The sequence below is a fragment of the Ranitomeya variabilis genome, chromosome 5 (assembly GCF_051348905.1).
Source record: "Ranitomeya variabilis isolate aRanVar5 chromosome 5, aRanVar5.hap1, whole genome shotgun sequence".
NCBI classification, from domain to species: Eukaryota; Metazoa; Chordata; class Amphibia; order Anura; family Dendrobatidae; genus Ranitomeya; species Ranitomeya variabilis.
In genome coordinates, this window is record NC_135236.1 from 247888571 (window position 1) to 247912591 (window position 24021).

Consider the following 24021-nt stretch of genomic DNA (forward strand, 5'->3'; position numbering starts at 1 on the left):
CTCCTATCACACACACTAGAAATAGCCGTGGAGCGTACCTAACTCTCCCTAGACGCCTCTTCACAGCCTAAGAGCTAACTACCCCTTAAGATAGAAATAGAAGCCTAACCTTGCCTCAGAGAAATTCCCCAAAGGTAAAGGCAGCCCCCCACATATATTGACTGTGAGTTAAGAGGAAAGTCACAAACACAGGAATGAAACAGGTTTTAGCAAAGGAGGCCAGACTTCACTAAATAGTCAGAGGATAGAAAAGGGAACTATGCGGTCAGCACAAAAGACTACAAAAAACCACGCAGAGTAAGCAAAAAGACTCCCCACACCGACTCACGGTGTGGAGGTGCCACTCTGCACCCCAGAGCTTCCAGCTAGCAAGGGAATATCATGATAGCAAGCTGGACTAGAAATTAGCAGTACTAAGAAATATATTCAGGAAGCAGTAACAACAAATTAACTAGCAAAGACTTAGCTTCTGCTGGAGTAGACAGGTCCTCAGAGAAGTCCAAGAGAGATCTGAACCAATACTGAAACATTGACAGCTGGCATCAAGTAACGATCTGAGTGGAGTTAAATAGGGAAGCCAGCATAGCAATAAACGAGAGCAGCTGACAAAACCAACCTCAGTGACCAGCAGTTCTGCTCAAAGCCACCAGAGGGAGTCCAAGAGCAGAACTAACCAAAGTACCATTCATGACCACAGGAGGGAGTCCGAGAACGGAATTCACAACAGGGATGGGCTAAAGTGAGGGTTAGGGTTGAACTAAAGTTAGGGTTGGGCTGAAGTTAGGGTTGGGCTTGGGTTAGAGCTGTGATTACGATTAGGTTGGGATTAGGGGTGTATTAGGGTTAGGTCTGTGGTTAGGGTTGGGATTAGGGGTGTGTTGAGGTTAGGTTTGTGGTTAGGGTTATGGTTGGAATTAGGGTTAGGGGTGTGTTCGGGTAAGGGTTGTGGTTAGGGTTGGGATTAGGGTTGTGTTGGGGTTAAGGTTGGAGTTAGAATTGGGGGTTTCCACTGTTTAGGTACATCAGGAGGACTCCAGAAGTGGCTCTTCCCCATATTTGGGGTATCGATGTACTCAGGAGAAATTGCACAACTAATTTTGTGATCCATTTTCTCCTGATGCCCTTGTGAAAATAAAAAAAAAATTGGTTCCAAAGTAAATTTTTTGTGAAAAAAGTAAAATGTTCATTTTTTTCCTTCCACATTGCTTTAGTTCTCATGAATAAACTTCTTGAATGTGGTTTTGCGCACTTTGAGGGGTGCAATTTTTAGAATGGTGTCACTTTTGGGTATTTTCTGTTATAGTGACCCCCCAAACTCACTTCAAATGTGAGGTGGTCCCTAAAAAAAATGGTTTTGTAAATTTTGTTGGAAAAATGAGAAATCGCTGGTCAACTTTTAACCCTTATAACGTCCTAACAAAAAAAAATATGCTTCCAAAATTGTGCTAATGGAAAGTTGAGATGTGGGAAATGTTATTTATTAACTATTTTGTGTGACACCACTCTCTGATTTAAGGATACAAAAATGAAAAGTTTGAAAATTGCAACATTTTTGCCAAATTTTCATTTTTTTTCATAAATAAATGCAAGTTATATAGAAGAAATTTGACCACTAACATGAAGTACAATATGTCAGGGAAAAACAAGCTATAACCTCAAACTGATAGTGGTCAGAATAGTACAAATTGGCTTGGTCATTAAGTACCAAATTGTATCTGTCACTAAGGGGTTAAGAAACCTCATAGTTCAATGCCCTCAGATACAGGGAGAGGAACTTATCCATGCAATGTGAAGAGCTTCAAAACCTTAACTCATGTAGAGACCAAACACAGCAGGGCTATAATATTCCTGGGACATTCACATGTTCTTCTTCCAATGTGTTGTACTTAATTCTGTAGGCTATATATCCTATTGGGGGCCTCTATGTAGGAGAATCAGGACAGAAACTGAGAGAAAGGATGAGGTCTCCTGGCCACATGATTGCAGATTTAAAAAAAAAACAAAACATTTACCGGTGGCCAAACATTTCTGTGGTCCAGGAAACAACATAAACAATATGAAAGTTGTCATATTAAAAGGCAAAAGTATGCAGGGTTTGGGAATACAAAATTATTAAAGTCTTTGATTCCATCCACACAGGACTAAATCTGTTAGAAGGATTTATGACTCACTACAGAATCTGAGGAATCTGCTCCAAAGTTGAGGGCACCAGGCCCCTGATCTTACTTGGATATTGGGACTATAAAACTTTCACACCACTAATCTAATCCAATTAAGGATTCAGACTCTGAGCTGTTTGTTTGTTTATTTAAATGTTAATGTATTATACCATGCCCCTCTTTTTTTTTGTTCTTCTTGTTTATGTTTGTACATATATTTGTGTTTCTTCAGAAACTTTGTTATACTATGCCTGAGGAAGAGACCTAAGAAGTCCTGAAAGCTTGCTTCGTAACATAGTTTATTTTATTTTTGTTAGTCATTAAAAGTTATCATTATTATTTATTTATTTATATAGAACCATTAATTCCATGGTGCTGTACATGAGAAAAGGGGTTACATATAGAGTTATAGATATCGTTAACAGTAAACAAATTTACAATGACAGACTGGTACAGAGGGGAGAGGAACCTGTCCTTGCGGACTTACATTCTACGGGAATTATTAACCCCTTCATGACCTTGGGATTTTCAGTTTTTCCGTGTTTGTTTATTCCTCCCCTTCTTCCCAGAGCCATAACTTTTACAGTGAGAGCAGATCGCAGCACCGCTGCGCTCTGCTCTCACTTTCCGGCCGGCACTCAGAGCAGGAAGCAGACGGCAAGGGACCTGAAGGACACCGACGGGTGAGTATGTACGGTTTGTTTTTTTACGTTTACGCTTGAAACCAGGGTAAACATCGGGTTACTAAGCGCGGCCCTGCGCTTAGTTACCCGATGTTTACCCTGGTTACAAGCGAAGACATCGCTGGATCGCTGTCACACACAACGATCCAGCGATGTCAGCGGGTGATCAAGCGACGAAAGAAAGTTCCAAACGATCTGCTACGACGTACGATTCTCAGCAGGGTGTCTGATCGCAGTAGCGTGTCAGACACAGCGATATCGTAACGATATCGCTAGAACGTCACGAATCGTACCGTCGTAGCGATGGAAATTTCAATGTGTGACGGTACCCTAACTGTTTTTTGTTCCCTCTTTTTACCATTTCCTCAGAATCTAGTCTCTCCTACTCATCTATCTCCTCATCCTCCATGCACCCAACAGCACTTGATGATTGTACTTAGATACTGGCTGATGACTTCATGCAGCTTTATTTGAAACCCCCTATTTATTATAATTATGATTGGACCACACATAACAAGAGCGTTCTACCTACTGCGTCCCCCTTTATCATTACAGATTGTAAGATTGCGAGCAGGACCCTCACTCCTCCTGTCACTGGTGAACTATGTGCTACTCTGTTATGTCTTTATTGTTTGTACATGTCCACCTTAATTGTAAAGTGCTGTGGAATATGTTGGCGCTATATAAATAAAATTATTATTAGGGTATTTACTACTTTTTGATGATTTTTTGCTACACTTATTGGGAGGTGAGATGAAGAAAAAAAAACATAAAACCTGGATTTTATGTACAAACACACTTTTTTTTATTTTAAATACAGTGCTAGGTAAGTGAAATGTAATCTATATTTGGTGGATCAACACAATTATGATTATATCAAACTTATGGGATTTTTTATATTTTACTTCTTGTTTTTCTTTTTAAACACAGAAAAAAAATCACTTTGCTAGATTCTTAGACCCATGGCTATTTTATTTTTCTGTAGCCAGAGTTGCTTTAGGGCCATTTTTGGCTACATGCAACATATTGATCACCTTTTATTTCACCTTACCGTACTTTTCCAAGGATAAATAAAAATAATAAATTTAAGGGAAAAAAAGCAAGATGGAAGGAACAGGGGCGGGATGGGGAATGATGATCGTGGTTCTTCAAATTCATGATGAGCGGCGGTGTTTGCTACGCCACATATCTTACTCCAGCAGGGACTGGAGTAGGATTTTGTGGCGAGGCGCACACAGCGGTGTATGCCGCTCATTGGTCTCCAGCAAGGCCCCTCATCAAAGCTGATGTGAACAACGCTGGTCTTGATGTATCGCGCCCCAAGTACCTTACGTTTTTAACATTTAAAGCAATAGTGGAGTTCATGTACTCATTAGCCGTAGTGCCCCGCCACATAGGGAGTATATAAATATATATATATATATATGTTTGCATATAGGTCACACAGCATATTTGTGTACATGTACATTGATTATTAAAGGCGAGTGGGTCCCTTTTTTTCCATATTTTTATTCTGTAATCCAGACAAAAAATGTACAGCAGTTCCAGTCCAGTCCTTGTATGCATTGCCAACGCTGGCACATGACCTGTGCCCACACCATCAGCAGTGGGTGTAAACTGTCCGTGCAATGGCTAGGGATAACTTTGATCCGGACCTTTTAACTCCTGAGTAGGTGATATGCTCAGTAGCAATACCTGAGTGCTTTTACAGGACACATCTTCATTTTGAGTCTTCAGGAAGCAACACATTTTAGATTTTTGAATATCTGCATTATAAAAGCCATAACTGGTTTGTGGGCCAAGTTATTTTAATGACATATTTAAAATATATGATTTTAATATTTGTTTACTCGGTTGGTGTGAGCTCCCTCACAATGAACAATGAACAATAACTACTTCAGACGTCATTATTTATTCATTAAATCTCTAGAATACAGTTCTAGCCTGGAGGTTGGCTCTGAGCCTCCAAGCAATACTCACCCCGTGTTTACTTGAGTATTATCTTATTGCTATCATTTCACTTATGCATAAACTATTACTAACATTCACTCCTTCCTATTGTTAGAAAGCTGTGATACAACATAAGCCAGGTTTGTGACATCACTGATGAGGCTGGTCCTTGGACAGAACTTCCACCACCTTCTCAAGGATAGAGCCGACCTCTGCCATTGCACCGAGTCCTGTAGGGACAAAAAAGAGCAAGTATAAAAACAGAAGAAACGAAGGACATAATGAAGCTTTTTTTACCTGTGTTAGACTACAAATAACTGACAAGTTTCTAATTTTGAAGCCCAAAAATGCATGGTTTGACAACCTGTAAATATGAACATACAAGTGATCAATGGAAGTGTAAGGCTGCGTTCACACAATGAGTATTTGGTGAGGTTTTGATTTTGCAGATTTTCTTCAGCATTTCTTCTCCAATTAGGTTGCTTGCATTTTTTTCATTGCGTTATTTTACTTTAATTTTTGCCGCAGCGGAAACACACTGAAATCTGATGTGTGCTTTTTATACTTGTGGATTTTCCGCATCTAGTACGAGTCTATGGGGGAAATCGAAATATAAAACTCAGTTTACCTGCAAGAGAAATTGACATGTTGCAGATTTGAAAAACTGGAACTGCTGGAAATATCCAGATCTGTCCACTAAGGCCACAAGACACATCACGTCATACTGATGTATCCCTGGTATAAACCCCAAAGTACCACTGCAAGGTTGTGATCAGCTGATTACCCAGGAACATATGGAAGCAGTGGTAGATGTGCTCTATAGCTGACCTTTGTCCCCACACATCAGGGTTTTTTCAATGCATGCAATCTCAACGTAGCCAAAATTGCGAAGACGTTCAATCTGTTCTGTAGTGATGGGATGTTCCCACATGGCTGTGTTCATAGCTGGACAGAAGAGCAATGGCTTCTTTAAATCCCATGCACGAACTATGCAGGTCTGCAAAATAAAAGACACACAAGTCAGAACATAAATTAGACTGAGAGGACCTCAGCAATGAATCCCAGAGCAGAAACCCCCCATCCATGATATCCTAGGAGAAACTTCACTTTAACACACAGAAGGTGCAGGGAAATTGATATTCAGTATTTCCGACAGATATGGTTGGATGTCCCAACTGAAAGCATCACGTAATATAGTCAAAGAAATAGTCATCAGAAGGCAAAACCCAGGGAGGCACCCAGGATCTGTGTATCACATGGTTTAGACGGAAGAACAGGAGATTTCCTGCTTTTAATTTTTACACCCCTTCTTTCAAGAGCCATAACGTCTTTATTTTTCCATTGAACACTGGCACACATTCCATTTAAACCCCAATGTCAGAGAATGACAGCAATGTTTAGATGTTTAACATGAATGATAGAAGCTTAGCTCCGGCCAGTGCTGTTACGACTCAGAAGCCGGCTGTTAAACTAGTCAGCAAGATTTTGCTAAGCAAACAACAGCCATTGTCAGGATAACATTATTACACTGATTAAAATGATACCTGGGGTGAAGAAATCTGTCTTGTGGTTCTTGTGTAATCAGTGTTAGAAGTTTTCAGTTAATTATATGCTCATGCTACAAGGCAGGACTGTAGGCAGAGTCTTATCTTCCTGCTCTAGGCCAGAGAAACCAAGGAAATACCTGCCCACAGGCTGCCCCAATGCACAAACATGTTCTTCATCCTTGACAGACTGTTTGTGCTTTGGGGCCACCTGTGAGCAGGTCTTTCCTTGGTTTCTCTGGCTTAGAGCAGGAAGATAAGACTGCATACAGGCCCACCCCGGAACACGGGCATACTATTACCTGAAAATGTCTATCACTGATTATACAAGAACCACAAGACAGAATTCTTCACAGAAGTTATCCGCATAACAGCGCCAACCTGACAATGACTGTAGTTTACTAAGCAAAATCCTGCTGACAGGTTCACTTTAAGACTGCTCAGTTCCTGAGACTTCTCCCAATGCTGTCACCCCTGCAATCATGTACATGTAAGTGATTTTGAATTAAGGGGTTGTCCACTACAACGGTATTGATGACTTATCCGTGGGATAAGTCATCAATATCAGATCAGTCATCAATAGGAGCTGGTTGGCAGTATCCATACAGTATATACATCCAGAGCTGGTAACAGCTGATCGGTGGGTGATGGGTCATCAATATCATTGTAGTGGAAACCCACTTTAATGATAACCATTTTTATCTTGTTTTTGTGAGTATATAAAAGTTTTCACTGTTTTCTATATTACAGGTGTCTGCACTATATCTCCTCTATTTCCCAATATAATGCGGATTACCTACAAACTCTAATGCCATCAGTATGGTGGACGTTCTGATAGGGAAATTTAGATTGTGAGCTCCAAAGAGGACAGAGATAATGTCTGTAAAGCGCTGAGGAATATGATGGCGCTATATAAGAAAGCATAATAAATAAAGTGACAAATAGCTTATCTTCTGCTCTACATTTTTTGTAGATAAAGGGTGATGAGAGGCTTTGATGTCAAGGGACTGAACTCTTCATGTTCCCCATGTGGCCCCCTCAGTTGTTCTGATGTGAGTAATAAAAGGTTACTTTCCATCTCAGAGAGAGAAGAATCTGGGAATATACATTAATGACAGCCTTTGATGCACTGAGAACAGGAACAAATGTGTCACATGGACTTAGATCATTAATGAAAGTGACCTCATGGAGGCATCAAAACCATAGAGGCCAAGAAAACTTTCACACTTCTTATCTATGAAATGCTCCAATATTCATTGCTCCAGATGTTTACCACTCTCCTTGTACTGACAGAAGAGTTTTATGATACTTGTCTTATTTACTGCACTATTCCTATGTCTTTGTGTGTATCAGTGTCACTCCAAGCCAAACACGATACAGAGACGTAAGCAGTCTTATAAGCTGCGCCGTCATCTTGTCAGTTAAGACATTAAGATTTTACTTCGATTAAATAAGTAATTACATTTGGTTGGTTTATATTACATGCGTGCACGCCCCCTGGTGGTATGTTACTGTTACTGAATGTGATACTGCAAAAGGTTCTCTTAACTACGGTACATTAATAAAAGAGATTTGATACATCATTGGAAATACACACATATACTTTGTATCTCCCCACCTTATTGTAGATTGTAAGCTCTCACCAGCAGGGTCGTCTTATTTTGTCTTATTCTGCTTTATTATTGTATTGTTAACGTTGTTACCTATGACTGTTGTGTTTGAAACTGTTAAACTGTAAAGCGCTGCGGAATATGTTGGCGCTATATAAATAAAGATTATTATTATTATTGATTAAAATTTTACATCAAAGTCTCTCCAAACTCCAGCTCCATTATTCTTAGGGAAAGTTCACACTTGCGTATTTTTTGTCCAAGTGCAGACAGTGAAAAAATTTACCCAAATGGGGCCAATGGTATTCAATGGAGCAGGGTTAGAAGAGTTGTCTTTTTTCCACTGGCCAAATGTGTACCTGACAAAAAAATTGCAGCATGCACTACTTTCTTCTCTGTGCCAAGTCAGACTCACCCATTCAAGTCTATGGGTACGCAGAAAATAACGGTTCCTATAAGAACAATCACTACGTATAGCATCGGTGTTTTACAGATACATTGCAATACTGTAATACTGTAATATAGAAAACCACTAAATGGTCTCGAAACGTGGAAAAAACATTTGCACATGGATAATAAGAAAAAACTGTCCAAGTTGTCTATGTTAGACAAGCATGAGAACTGACAGCACAGTAGCCCAATAGCGGCCACTGAGTTGCTACAGGGCCCACGTGGCATAAAAACATCACGCGAGCCCCGGCACCAACGTCGGTGGAACAGTGTGTGTTTGGGTGAGAATTTGATTTTACTAGGACTATTTTATTAAAAAAGGGATTCTGTAGGTAGTTGTCCACCCCATAAAAGGCTTATGTGTAAGGGCTCATGCATACATACGAATTTTGCACACGAGTGCTATCCATGATTTTCACAGATAGCACTAGTACCTGTGATAGTCTATGAAGCCACTCACTAGTCTTCAGAAAATCGCAGAGACATGTCCGATTTTAACCCAAGAGTCAGATCAAAATCAGCCATGCAAGTCAAATAGTCCATGAAAAAAATCAGACCACACTTGAAAGGATATCCAAGTGCGGCCCAATTTTCATGGGCCGTCAAAAAGGAGAGATTTATTTTTTTTTTAATTTCTCCACGTACGAGAAAATCGGATAGCACTCTGATCAGAGCGGAACCTGTCCTGACCAGGTTCACGGTGATGGTTAACACCTAGTGTCTTCTCCCACTGACCGAACCAACCTAATTAAGATGGTGCTGATGCCGCAGCTTCTTTATCTTTTACATAATGCCCCAGTTTGGATCCACATGCCCTTTTTTTTAGGAAAATTAATACTCTATTCAGAGAACTTATTTAGAGAAAGCAGCATGCAAGAATTAGATTGGAAACTCTTCAAATCGGAAGGATGATGGTGAAGTAGCTGTACCTGACCCATGGTTATATTATATTGTGTCTCAGATGCAATATTTTTGGGATGGGGGAAGGACGGGTTGTATGATGCAGGAGGTTACCTGGTAAAGGAGGGTAGAAGGTGGCAGCAGCCAGAGGGATCTCTGGAGGTTGGATGCTTGCAAGTAAATAAAGTGAGGCATCCAACACTTGCCATGAATTTTAAGGTTTGGGAGAGAGGCAAATATTTGCTTGGGATGTCGTGATGGGCAGAATATTAACCCTTTGGCATAATCCAGGTTTACAGGAGATACCTAGACTATAAGGTGTGGGAGGAGAGGGTGTATATCTAGTATCCCAACTACTCCAGGGCAATATTTTTAAGAGCTTTAAATGAGTTGAAATCCTCCTAAAACATGGCTTCAAAAACTCTTCCAATTCATTTCTGTAGGAAATCCACATTCTTTTTCATAGGAGGAGTTTGAGCTTTTCTTTTTCTCTGTTGGAAAAAAAATGCATGTCATTTTTTGAAGAGGATCCCAAACATCTCCAACCTTGGCATTTGTGAAAGAAATAGTTACATTTCCCTTGAATTACTTGTAGTGGTTATCATCGTCTCCATGATATCCTTATTGTGCAATATTTGGCCTTGAAAGGTGGGAGTTTGGCTGCTCAGATGGAGATAAATTCCCCTTTTTCAATTTGAAAGTCTAGACTGCTATTGCTGCCAAGAACAAACTGTTTATGGTTGTTTTTGGGACGCAGTTCAGACACCGTGAAGATAGTATATAATATCACATCAGTATTTCTGCCAAATCATTGTCTTTACCAATAGTTATGCAACTATTATGCAATCTCTTATGTAACCAATCAAAAGGATGAAAAGAACGCTTCAGGAAAAAAACTTTTCAAAACAGCTTCAGGAAAAGATAAATTCCTCCAATAACTTCCAAAAACAGCAGAGTTTAATGAAGTGTTTTCTAACAGTCTAAAATAACCTCCATATTTACATAGCTTTAATCTAGATGCACACAGTGTATATATTGCTCAGTGCAACTGGCGCCATTTTACTGAAGGCCACCATTAGATAAATCTGCTAAAGTGCCGCCCGTGGCTAGAAAGAAAAGCCATTTGGACTGAGCAATCTACGCATGCAAAGCCGCCGTCGCCATTTTTCTGAAAACTTCCGACTTCCAAGAGCCTAATCTGCGAAAACGCTTCATGCGACTAGGACTAATTGTTGGCTTCAGTAAAATGGCATGCGCAGCATCTGACATGCAGGGAGAAGGCATGTCAGCTCCTGCTATGAACATGAACTGACAGGTCACCGTCCCTGGGTGACACTGCAGCCATTTTTTGGCCCGGGGTCACCATGGAGACCATCGACATAATGCGACTGCATCGCCTTGTGCTGATGGGAGCACAAAGGGAGCTCCCTCCCTCTGCGATGCCCTGGGATGTCGCTGTCAATATTGACAGCGACATCACAGTGGTTAAACGCTTGCGATCGCTGGTAGGACCAATTGTGGATGTTGCTGTAGGGTGTCAGCTCTCATATAGAGCTGACACCACATATGAACGTGGTAGCGCTCAGCGTGAGTCCGCGCGATCATGGCGCTGTATATACATGGCGGTTTGCAGGTTGGGGGGTAAAGGGCCTAAAAGTTTGAAAATTTTATTTTTTCTAAAAAATGTTCAAATTTTAGATATTTTGATAAATAAGTGCAAATCATATAAACCTAAATTTACTACTATCATAAAATATAATCTAAGGCTACTTTCACACTAGCGTCGGTATGGGGCCGTCGCGCTGCGTCGGCCCGACGTACCGACGCATACTGTGCAAAAAATGCCCGACGTGGGCAGCGGAAGCAGTCTTACGACGCATTACGACGCTTCCGCTGCCCCATTGCAAGGTCCGGGGAGGAGGGGGCGGAGTTTCGGCCGCGCATGCGCGGTCGAAAATGGCGGTCTCAACGCACAAAAAAAGTTACATGTAACTTTTTTTGTGGCGGCGGTGCGCCAAAACACGGCGCAACCGTCGCACGACGGTTGCGACGTGTGGCACTGCGTCGCAATGCGTTGCTAATAAAAGTCTATGGAGAAAAAACACATCCTGCGGGCAACTTTGCAGGATGCGTTTTTTATCCACAAGGATGCATTGCGACGTGCAGTGCACGACGCTAGTGTGAAAGTAGCCTTAGAATCACTGAAGTATGTGAAGGGTCTAAGGGGCAATGTTTCTGCTTATGGAGAGTGACATACCAGCTCTGGCTTGTCAAGGTAAGGAGGCTTATTCGCCGTGCAATGCTCCTCTCGGAAATATAATATGCAAATTGCCTCTTCAGAGAAAAAGAGGACTTAAACTCTTTAGCGCCACCTGTTGGAAGCAGCGATCCTACAAGTCACAATCAACCCTTTAACGAGTCGTGCAATATGACTTAGGATTTGACTTTTATCCTAAGTCATATTGCACGACTCGTTAAAGGGTTGATTGTGACTTGTAGGATCGCTACTTCCAACAGGTGGCGCTAAAGAGTTTAAGTCCTCTTTTTCTCTAAAGAGGCAATTTGCATGAAATATGTGAAAGCATTCCAAAGTTATTACTACAAAGTGGTCAACCACAATATGCAAAACGGTCATGCTGTGGCCAGCAGCCATCTTGGACAATCAATTAAGTTTGCTAAAGAGCTAAGGCTCTTCCCAGAATGGAGGTATAAAATTACATTAGTGCAATTAGTAAGTATGGGTGGAGTCCAAAAGTCTAAATGGAACAGCTGCAGGGGACCGTGATAGTAATCTATACATATAATTGTCTAAGGGGTACTTCCGTATTTCTGTCGGCAACTTCCGTAATGGAAATCCCGCATCGCTGATTGGTCTCGCCAGCTTCCTGTCATGGCTGCCGCGACCAATCAGCGACGGGCACAGTCCGTTTAGTCCCTCCCTACTCCCCTGCAGTCAATGCCCGGCGCCCGCATACTCCTCTCCAGTCAGCGCTAACATAGGGTTAATGCCAGCGGTAACGGACCGCGTTATGCCGCGGGTAACACACTCCGTTATCGCTGCTATTAACCCTGTGTGTCCTCAACTTTTTACTATTGATGCTGCCTATGCAGCATCAATAGTAAAAAGATCGAATGTTAAAAATAATTTAAAAAAAACAAAAAAACTTGCTATTCTCACCCTCCGTAGTCCGCCGAGCCGCACGTGGCTGCCGGCATCTTCCGTTCCCAGAGATGCATTGCGAAATTACCAAGAAGACTTAGCGGTCTCGCGAGACCGCTAAGTCTTCTGGGTAATTTCGCAATGCATCCTGGGAACGGAAGATGGCGGCAGCCGCGTGCGCATTGCCAGAGCTTCGGTGGATCCCGGCGGGTGAGTATATCACTATTTTTTATTTTAATTATTTTTTTAAACAGGGATATGGTGCCCACACTGCTAAATACTACATGGGCTGTGTTATATACCACGTGGCTGCTATATACTACATGGGCAGTGTGATATACTGCGTGGGCAGTGTGATATACTGCGTGGGCTGTGTGATATACTGCGTGGGCTGTGTGATATACTGCGTGGGCAGTGTGATATACTGCGTGGGCTGTGTGATATACTGCGGGGGCTGTGTGATATACTGCGTGGGCAGTGTGATATACTGCGTGGGCTGTGTGATATACTGCGGGGGCTGTGTGATATACTGCGGGGGCTGTGTGATATACTGCGGGGGCTGTGCTATATACCACATGGAGAACCAACCACAACAACTAAAGGCATGGACAGCCGAAAGAGTGTACCCACACAGGAAATCAGAATAAATAGCCTTTATTAAGGTGAAAGTGGCACAATAAAAATAAATATAATTATTTAATATAAAATTATGTAGTACGCGAATTTATGACACACACTATTCATTGTTTTTGCACAATTTTTTGCAGCAATTATTGATGAGTTTTTTTTAGTGAGTGTATCTACTTTGCACTATTATCATATATATACATATTTTTACAATTGGCATTTTTTATTGTTTTAATTATTAATGGTTTTCACTCCTTTTGGCACATAGTCGGCAGTGTCTATATTGGGGTCACCAATATCTGTTGTGATATTTTTCTATGAGATTTTTTTATAAATTTTCCTGTCATAAATTCGCGTACTACATCATTTTATATTAAATAATTATATTTATTTTTATTGTGCCACTTTCACCTTAATAAGGGCTATTTATACTGATTTCCTGTGTGGGTACACTCTTTCGGCTGTCCATGCCTTTAGTTGTTGTGGTTGGTTCTCCATCTTAGTGTTTAGTCACTACTTTCTCACAGAACACCATCACTATTTTAGTTTGAATAAACAGATATAGATCTACTGATATAACAATCCTTTATTGATTAATTTTTGGTGTATCTGTGTTTCTAAACGTATACTACATGATATGATGTGATATACTGCGTGGGCTGTGTGATATACTGCGGGGGCAGTGTTATATACTACGTGGGCTGTGTGATATACTGGGGGGCTGTGCTATATACTACACGGGCAGTGTGATATACTGCGTGGGCTGTGTGATATACTGCGGGGGCTGTGTGATATACTGCGGGGGCTGTGCTATATACTGCGTGGGCTGTGTGATATACTGCGGGGGCTGTATGATATACTGCGGGGGCTGTGCTATATACTACATGGGCAGTGTGATATACTGCGTGGGCTGTGTGATATACTGCGGGGACTGTGCTATATACTACATGGGCAGTGTTATATACTATGTGGGCTGTTTGATATACTGCAGGGGCTGTGCTATATACTACATGGGCAGTGTTATATACTGCGTGGGCTGTGTTATATACTGCGTGGGCTGTGCTATATACTACGTCGCCTATGTTATATACTGCGTGGCTGCTATATACTGCGTGGGCTGTGTTATATAGTACGTGGGCTGTGTTATATACTGTTTAACTAGTTAAATGCCGCTGTCAAGCACTGACAGGGGCATTTAACTAGCGCTCCCGGCCACGCGTCCGGAAGTGCTCGCACCGCTGACCCCGTCATATGATCGGGGGTCATCGGTGCATTGCCATAACAACCAGATTGATTGGTTGTTGATGGCCGATTGCTTTGAGCGCCACCCTGTGGTCGGCATTCAAAGTACACTTGCATTTCTGCTACAGAGGTGATCTGTGCTTCACCTCTATTTAGCAAAGGCGATCGAGTTGTGCATGCTTCTAGCCTCCTATGGAGGCTATTGAAGCATGCCAAAATAAAAATAAAAAAGTGTTTAAAAATATAAAAAAACTAAAAAAATATATAAAAGTTCAAATCACCCCCCTTCCGCCCCAATCAAAATAAAACAAAAAAAAAATTAAACATACACATATTTGGTATCGCCGCGTTCAGAATCGCCCGATCTATCAATAAAAACAAAAGATTAACCTGATCGCTAAATGGCGTAGCGAGAAAAAAATCAAAACGCCAAAATTACGTTTTTTTTCTCGCCGCAACATTGCATTAAAATGCAATAACGGGCGATCAAAAGAACGTATCTGCACCAAAATGCTATCATTAAAAACGCCAGCTCGGCACGCAAAAAATAAGCCCTCACCTGACCCCAGATCATGAAAATTGGAGATGCTACGGGTATTGGAAAATAGCGCAATTTTTATTTACCAAACTTTGGAATTTTTTTTCACCACTTAGATAAAATATAACCTAGACATGTTAGGTGTCTATGAACTTGTAATGACCTGGAGAATCATAATGGCAGGTTAGTTGCAGCATTTGGTGAACCTAGCAAAAAAGCCAAACAAAAAACAAGTGTGAGATTGCACTTTTTTTGCAATTTCATTACACTTGGATTTTTTTTCCCGTTTTCTGTTACACGGCATGGTAAAACCAATGGTATCGTTCAAATGTACATCTCGTCCCGCAAAAAATAAGCCCTCACATGACCATATTGACGGAAAAATAAAAAAGTTATGGCTCTGGGAAGGAGGGGAGCGAAAAACGAAAAAAGCTCCGGGGGTGAAGGGGTTAAACAATACAAGTCACAACTGGTGCAGGAGGAGAGAGGACCCTGCCCGTGAGGGCTCACACTCTACAAGGGATGGGTGAGAATACAGTTGCGGTTTGGTCGCTCGGTGGTTACTGCAGGTTGTAGGCTTGTCTGAAGACCTTCAAGTTCTTTTTGAAGGTTTCGATGGTAGGCGATAGTCTGATATTTATAGGATTATAAGGAGGTGTATTGCTCTGAGGAGCTGGCCAGGCCACACACTAAAGACTATGGGACCAATGAACATAGAGCGGAGTCCATTGCTCTGAGGGATACAGACTTTTTCATGCACAGAACATCAGTACATTGTTGTGTTTTTAGAGATTAGCTTGCTTGTCAGTTTAAGGTGCACAAATCTCTCCTGGAAAGTGTTCAGCCTCACGAATCAATGTTTCCATTCAGTGACAGCAAGCAGTGGAAGAGGTTCAGGCTGGATCTCATGTATACCTAAGGCCTAAATTAGCATTTCTGTCCTGCATCTGGTGGGAGCATGTGTGTCTTTGTTCTTCTCTGCAGGGGGCATCCCTAATACACAACCCTGCACACAGGCTGGAGACTAGACTTCTGGAACATTCTTTAGCAAATGTTTAAGGGGAGGGTGTGACCATTTCTGCCCATTCAGGGGGCTAATCCCAGGAGAGGGAGAACAATAAGCCATATGTTTAGTGAGGGTGTAGTGTACCCCGTCGTTGGACGAGAATCTGTTGCGGAGATCCTGGTGCCCATATATGCATGGCCTATGGCGATTGGAGATCTGTTGCTGGCTGGAGCTGGTTACACGTGCTATGGTCGGGGAATCCGTCGTCTGGAGGAGCATGAGCATGGACTTTAACTACAGGAGATACAAATGCTGTGAGCCAACATAAAGTTGGGAGACAGTGGGTATCGCCTGGTACAGGGGCAGTGGAACTAAAGGCACCGGGTCGGGATCTTGTGAACTGGGGGGCACTGCATTGTGGCCATCCACCCAGATTTGCTGTAAAACCATGGACGTAAGGAGTAGTGTTGAGCGATACTTTCCGATATCGGAAAGTATCGGTATCGGAAAGTATCGGCCGATACCGTCAAAATATCGGATCCAATCCGATACCGATACCCGATCCCAATGCAAGTCAATGGGACGAAAATATCGGAATTAAAATAAACCCTTAATAAACTTGTAGGTTCATTCTACATGAAGGAAAACAACTAAGAATAATGTAGGATGTATTGGGGGACGTGGCGGAGATATTAAAGGGACAGAGGTTTAGCCCAATGTAATAGAATAGCAGGATTTTTTATTTTTTTTTATGAAGTTCGGCGTTAGAAAGAATTTGACTATGTTATTTTTTTTTTTTTTTATGTCAGATATTGATGTTTCACTACTTCCACGCCCTTCACCTTCTTTTTTACTTCTCCCACGCTTTCTTCTTAATTATCCTCATCATCAGCTTCTTTGACATCAACTTCTTCACCTTATTCATCTTCTTCTTCATCTTCTACCTATTATTTTTTGGGTTACATTGTTCATATTCTTTTTATTTTACTATTATCTTCATCATATTCAACTTCTTCATCATATTCTTATTTGTGACAGGCATTCCCGTAGTTGTTATCTATAAAAGTTTGAAGATTACACCTTCCGTTCTGCCTGTCACAAACCAGTTACATTTGTCCGCGTTCAGTTTGGCCTGCAGCATCAGGCTTTATCCAGGGGCACCACGAGGAGGAACGGACTCACCCCCATACACTGCTTAGTCTTCTTCTGCTTATAATTTACATAATATTTTTTTGCTCTGATATTTTGTGTTATGCTTAATGTCCTTCTGCTCTTTGTTCTGCAGCCTCTTGTTCTTCTGCTTCTCGGTCTTCCAGGTCGTCGTCGTCTCCAGGGTCGTCGTCTCCGGGGTCGTCGTCATCGGGGTGGTCTCCGGGGTCGTCGTCATCGGGGTGGTCTTCAGGGTCATCGTCTCCAGGGTCGTCGTCATCACGGTGGTTGTCGTCTCTGGTGTCGTCGTCATCTTAGGGGTGTTCTTCCGGGTCATCGTGTTTAGTCTCTTGAACTTGGAAATGTAGCAGAAGGTACAAGAAGGCTGAGAAAATGCCGAGAACCAGCTGATGGAACTGGAACTCGGATGGCTACCCGAAGGTCCAAGAGCCAATGGAACTACCGAGGACCAGCTGACGTTACTGGAACCCGGTTACTAAGCAGGAGGTACCCGTGCCTGAAAGCACTACCAAGGACCACCTGACGTTGGTGGAACTCGGATACCCAGAGGGAGGCACCTAAGCCAAAGGCTCTGCCCGGAACCAGCTGACGGTACTGGAACCAGGATGGGGAGCAGAAGGTACAAGAGCAAAAGACACTGCCGAGAACCAGCTGACGGTGCTGGAACCCGGATGGGTAGCCGAAGGTCCAAGAGCCAATGGAACTACCGAGGACCAGCTGACGTTACTGGAACCCGGTTACTAAGCAGGAGGTACCCGTGCCTGAAAGCACTACCAAGGACCACCTGACGTTGGTGGAACTCGGATACCCAGAGGGAGGCACCTAAGCCAAAGGCTCTGCCCGGAACCAGCTGACGGTACTGGAACCAGGATGTGGAGCAGAAGGTACAAGAGCAAGTGTCTGCGTGGCTTTTGCAGGACACGTTGCCGGCTGCACAGCAGGGGAACAGCTGGCGGTGCTGGACCCCACTGACACATTGGCGAGGTGTTTGGCTCTGTGCAGCCAGCACTTCCGGACAGCAACGAGCGGTGTTGTAGCCCGGGCTCTGCAGGGGGAGCAGAGTGTAGGCCGAAGCCTACTTGAACCAATTTCAAAGGTAACCTTTAACCCCCCCTCAGGGGTTAGAAAGTAGAAGAGCCACAGCTTATGCAGCAGTAGTGCTGCACAAGTCAAAGGTTGCTCTTTTAATTTCGCTCCTTGCACACGCTGAATGAAACACGTATAACATTTAGCCCTTTATACAGTCAAACTGTGTTGGAGGCGCGAGTTCCCTTTGTAATGAGACGCAGCACAGATGTCAAGAATCCCACCTTGGTGCTGGGTGCAGCCTCCTGAGCGTTGTTATTTGCTGTACAGGAGTCTGCGCTGTCGTGTTATCCCCTGGCCTAGCGCCGTTAGCGCTGCCCATCTTCTGACCTCATTTAATGTTGGCCGGTGCGGTTCGCGATGCCCATGAATCACAGCCCCGCAGTGTATTGACATAGTTTAAACACTGCGGGGCTGGGATTCATGGCCTGGCGCAGTACATATGTTCGCCTCTCGCTTGGGTTCTTACACCCGCTTCAGACTATGCGGCGTCATCTGATCCCTTATCGCATGCCACGGCCATGAAGCCGCACAGTCCGAAGAAGGCGGAAGGAGAGGAGGGACAGGCGAACTGATGCACTGATCCTGCCCATCAATCACACCCTCGCAGTCCCAATAAATAAGACACCGAGGGGCGTTGTGTGGGTCAGGGCGGCCGCAGAGGCGCAGGCAGCCAAACCATGATGCCAGAAGACGGGCAGCGCTACCAAGGGGGTTGCAGCGTGTCATTACAAAGGAAAGTCACACCACCGGGACGGTTAAATGGTCACACAGAGGACACATTGCAGACGTGTTTTCAGTTCCACATGTGCGAGGAGAATACGTTTCTGAGCCACCTTGCACACATGCAGCATTACCGCTGTACAAGGTGGCTGGATAACGTAAAAACGCCTGGGGGAGGGGGGACAGGTTCCCTTCAATTTCAGTTCTTGTGTCTGCGTGGCTTTTGCAGGACACGTTGCCGGCTGCACAGCAGGGGAACAGCTGGCGGTGCTGGACCCCACTGACACATTGGCTGGTGTTTTTCTCTGTGCAGCTAGCACATCTGGGCAAAAACTGGCGGTGTGTTAGAGCCCAGGGACAGCAGGAGGAGGAGCAGGAGGAGGAGGAGCAGGGGGAGGGGAGTGTAGGCCGAAGCCTGCACAGGCGGCAGCTTTGGGTGTGTTGTGTCTGCGTGACTTTTGCAGGACACGTTGCCGGCTACACAGCAGGGGAACAGCTGGCGGTGCTGGACCCCACTGACACATTGGCGAGGTGTTTGGCTCTGTGCAGCCAGCACTTCCGGACAGCAACTAGCGTTGTTGGAGCCCGGGCTCTGCAGGTGGAGCAGAGTGTAGGCCGAAGCCTAATTGAACCGATTTCAAAAGTCACCTTTAACCCCCCCTCAGGGGTTACAAAGTAGAAGAGCCACAGCTTATGCAGCAGCAGTGCTGCGCAAGTCAAAGGTTGCTCTTGTAATTTTTCTCCTTGCACACGCTGAATGGAACACGTATAACATTCAGCCCTTTAGACAGTCAAACTGTGTAATGGAGGCGAGAGTTCCCTTTGTAATGAGACGCAGCACAGGTGTCAAGAATCCCACCTTGGTGCTGGGTGCAGCCTCCCGAGCGTTGTTATTTGCTGTACAGGAGTCTGCGCTGTCGTGTTATCCCCTGGCCTAGCGCCGTTAGCGCTGCCCATCTTCTGACCTCATTTAATGTTGGCCGGTGCGGTTCGCGATGCCCATGAATCACAGCCCCGCAGTGTATTGACATAGTTTAAACACTGCGGGGCTGGGATTCATGGCCTGGCGCAGTACATATGTTCGCCTCTCGCTTGGGTTCTTACACCCGCTTCAGACTATGCGGCGTCATCTGATCCCTTATCGCATGCCACGGCCATGAAGCCGCACAGTCCGAAGAAGGCGGAAGGAGAGGAGGGACAGGCGAACTGATGCACTGATCCTGCCCATCAATCACACCCTCGCAGTCCCAATAAATAAGACACCGAGGGGCGTTGTGTGGGTCAGGGCGGCCGCAGAGGCGCAGGCAGCCAAACCATGATGCCAGAAGACGGGCAGCGCTACCAAGGGGGTTGCAGCGTGTCATTACAAAGGAAAGTCACACCACCGGGACGGTTAAATGGTCACACAGAGGACACATTGCAGACGTGTTTTCAGTTCCACATGTGCGAGGAGAATACGTTTCTGAGCCACCTTGCACACATGCAGCATTACCGCTGTACAAGGTGGCTGGATAACGTAAAAACGCCTGGGGGAGGGGGGACAGGTTTCCTTCAATTTCAGTTCTTGTGTCTGCGTGGCTTTTGCAGGACACGTTGCCGGCTGCACAGCAGGGGAACAGCTGGCGGTGCTGGACCCCACTGACACATTGGCTGGTGTTTTTCTCTGTGCAGCTAGCACATCTGGGCAAAAACTGGCGGTGTGTTAGAGCCCAGGGACAGCAGGAGGAGGAGCAGGAGGAGGAGGAGCAGGGGGAGGGGAGTGTAGGCCGAAGCCTGCACAGGCGGCAGCTTTGGGTGTGTTGTGTCTGCGTGACTTTTGCAGGACACGTTGCCGGCTACACAGCAGGGGAACAGCTGGCGGTGCTGGACCCCACTGACACATTGGCGAGGTGTTTGGCTCTGTGCAGCCAGCACTTCCGGACAGCAACTAGCGTTGTTGGAGCCCGGGCTCTGCAGGTGGAGCAGAGTGTAGGCCGAAGCCTAATTGAACCGATTTCAAAAGTCACCTTTAACCCCCCCTCAGGGGTTACAAAGTAGAAGAGCCACAGCTTATGCAGCAGCAGTGCTGCGCAAGTCAAAGGTTGCTCTTGTAATTTTTCTCCTTGCACACGCTGAATGGAACACGTATAACATTCAGCCCTTTAGACAGTCAAACTGTGTAATGGAGGCGAGAGTTCCCTTTGTAATGAGACGCAGCACAGGTGTCAAGAATCCCACCTTGGTGCTGGGTGCAGCCTCCCGAGCGTTGTTATTTGCTGTACAGGAGTCTGCGCTGTCGTGTTATCCCCTGGCCTAGCGCCGTTAGCGCTGCCCATCTTCTGACCTCATTTAATGTTGGCCGGTGCGGTTCGCGATGCCCATGAATCACAGCCCCGCAGTGTATTGACATAGTTTAAACACTGCGGGGCTGGGATTCATGGCCTGGCGCAGTACATATGTTCGCCTCTCGCTTGGGTTCTTACACCCGCTTCAGACTATGCGGCGTCATCTGATCCCTTATCGCATGCCACGGCCATGAAGCCGCACAGTCCGAAGAAGGCGGAAGGAGAGGAGGGACAGGCGAACTGATGCACTGATCCTGCCCATCAATCACACCCTCGCAGTCCCAATAAATAAGACACCGAGGGGCGTTGTGTGGGTCAGGGCGGCCGCAGAGGCGCAGGCAGCCAAACCATGATGCCAGAAGACGGGCAGCGCTACCAAGGGGGTTGCAGCGTGTCATTACAAAGGAAAGTCACACCACCGGGACGGTTAAATGGTCACACAGAGGACACATTGCAGACGTGTTTTCAGTTCCACATGTGCGAGGAGAATACGTTTCTGAGCCACCTTGCACACATGCAGCATTACCGCTGTACAAGGTGGCTGGATAACGTAAAAACGCCTGGGGGAGGGGGGACAGGTTCCCTTCAATTTCAGTTCTTGTGTCTGCGTGGCTTTTGCAGGACACGTTGCCGGCTGCACAGCAGGGGAACAGCTGGCGGTGCTGGACCCCACTGACACATTGGCTGGTGTTTTTCTCTGTGCAGCTAGCACATCTGGGCAAAAACTGGCGGTGTGTTAGAGCCCAGGGACAGCAGGAGGAGGAGCAGGAGGAGGAGGAGCAGGGGGAGGGGAGTGTAGGCCGAAGCCTGCACAGGCGGCAGCTTTGGGTGTGTTGTGTCTGCGTGACTTTTGCAGGACACGTTGCCGGCTACACAGCAGGGGAACAGCTGGCGGTGCTGGACCCCACTGACACATTGGCGAGGTGTTTGGCTCTGTGCAGCCAGCACTTCCGGACAGCAACTAGCGTTGTTGGAGCCCGGGCTCTGCAGGTGGAGCAGAGTGTAGGCCGAAGCCTAATTGAACCGATTTCAAAAGTCACCTTTAACCCCCCCTCAGGGGTTACAAAGTAGAAGAGCCACAGCTTATGCAGCAGCAGTGCTGCGCAAGTCAAAGGTTGCTCTTGTAATTTTTCTCCTTGCACACGCTGAATGGAACACGTATAACATTCAGCCCTTTAGACAGTCAAACTGTGTAATGGAGGCGAGAGTTCCCTTTGTAATGAGACGCAGCACAGGTGTCAAGAATCCCACCTTGGTGCTGGGTGCAGCCTCCCGAGCGTTGTTATTTGCTGTACAGGAGTCTGCGCTGTCGTGTTATCCCCTGGCCTAGCGCCGTTAGCGCTGCCCATCTTCTGACCTCATTTAATGTTGGCCGGTGCGGTTCGCGATGCCCATGAATCACAGCCCCGCAGTGTATTGACATAGTTTAAACACTGCGGGGCTGGGATTCATGGCCTGGCGCAGTACATATGTTCGCCTCTCGCTTGGGTTCTTACACCCGCTTCAGACTATGCGGCGTCATCTGATCCCTTATCGCATGCCACGGCCATGAAGCCGCACAGTCCGAAGAAGGCGGAAGGAGAGGAGGGACAGGCGAACTGATGCACTGATCCTGCCCATCAATCACACCCTCGCAGTCCCAATAAATAAGACACCGAGGGGCGTTGTGTGGGTCAGGGCGGCCGCAGAGGCGCAGGCAGCCAAACCATGATGCCAGAAGACGGGCAGCGCTACCAAGGGGGTTGCAGCGTGTCATTACAAAGGAAAGTCACACCACCGGGACGGTTAAATGGTCACACAGAGGACACATTGCAGACGTGTTTTCAGTTCCACATGTGCGAGGAGAATACGTTTCTGAGCCACCTTGCACACATGCAGCATTACCGCTGTACAAGGTGGCTGGATAACGTAAAAACGCCTGGGGGAGGGGGGACAGGTTCCCTTCAATTTCAGTTCTTGTGTCTGCGTGGCTTTTGCAGGACACGTTGCCGGCTGCACAGCAGGGGAACAGCTGGCGGTGCTGGACCCCACTGACACATTGGCTGGTGTTTTTCTCTGTGCAGCTAGCACATCTGGGCAAAAACTGGCGGTGTGTTAGAGCCCAGGGACAGCAGGAGGAGGAGCAGGAGGAGGAGGAGCAGGGGGAGGGGAGTGTAGGCCGAAGCCTGCACAGGCGGCAGCTTTGGGTGTGTTGTGTCTGCGTGACTTTTGCAGGACACGTTGCCGGCTACACAGCAGGGGAACAGCTGGCGGTGCTGGACCCCACTGACACATTGGCGAGGTGTTTTTCTCTGTGCAGCTAGCAGTACCGGGCCCCAACTGGCGGTGTTGGAGCCCAGGGTCAGCAGGAGGAGCAGGGGGAGCGGAGTGTAGGCCGAAGCCTGCACTCGAGCAAGTTGAAAGGAAACCTTTAACCCCCCCCCCCCCAGGCGTTTGTAGCTGAAAGAGCCATTGTGTACAGCACTAATGCTGGAAAAGGTAAACTTAGCTCTTTTAATTATGGTCCTTGCACATGCGGAACCTAACAGTTATGAAATGTGTCCCCTCACAGCGTTAAACCGTCCGGTAGGTGGAACTTTCCTTTGTCGTGTGACGCAGCACAGCCATCATTTTTACCCCCTTGGCGCCGTGCGCCGCCTCCTCAGCGTTGTTTTAATCTGTCCCGGAGCCTGGGCTGTTAGGTTAGCCCTTGGCCATGCACACATTTTGCGCTGCCCGTCTTCTGACATCATTTGGTGTCAGGCTGGCTGCGCCTGTGCGGGTGCGCTGGCCGAGATCCCGCCTCGCAGTGTCGTCTAATGTAATCCCACCGCGGGCCTGTGATCCGTGCCCGTGCGCAGTGCATATCC

The 24021-nt window shown here is 45.7% G+C and overlaps 1 protein-coding gene across 4 annotated transcripts in view; it reads right to left on the reverse strand.

Moving 5' to 3' along the window:
* Positions 1-4738: 4738 nt before the first annotated feature.
* Positions 4739-24021, reverse strand: part of PPCDC (phosphopantothenoylcysteine decarboxylase) — a 98380-nt gene continuing 79097 nt past the window's right edge. For all 4 annotated transcript variants that reach the window (XM_077263982.1, XM_077263983.1, XM_077263984.1 and 1 more), the window contains exons 5-6: positions 5621-5789; positions 4739-5022 (exon numbers count right to left, since the gene is read on the reverse strand). In XM_077263982.1, the coding sequence (XP_077120097.1) occupies positions 4943-5022; positions 5621-5789 (249 nt within the window). In that variant the 3' untranslated portion in view covers positions 4739-4942. The remainder of the gene's footprint in view (positions 5023-5620; positions 5790-24021) is intronic.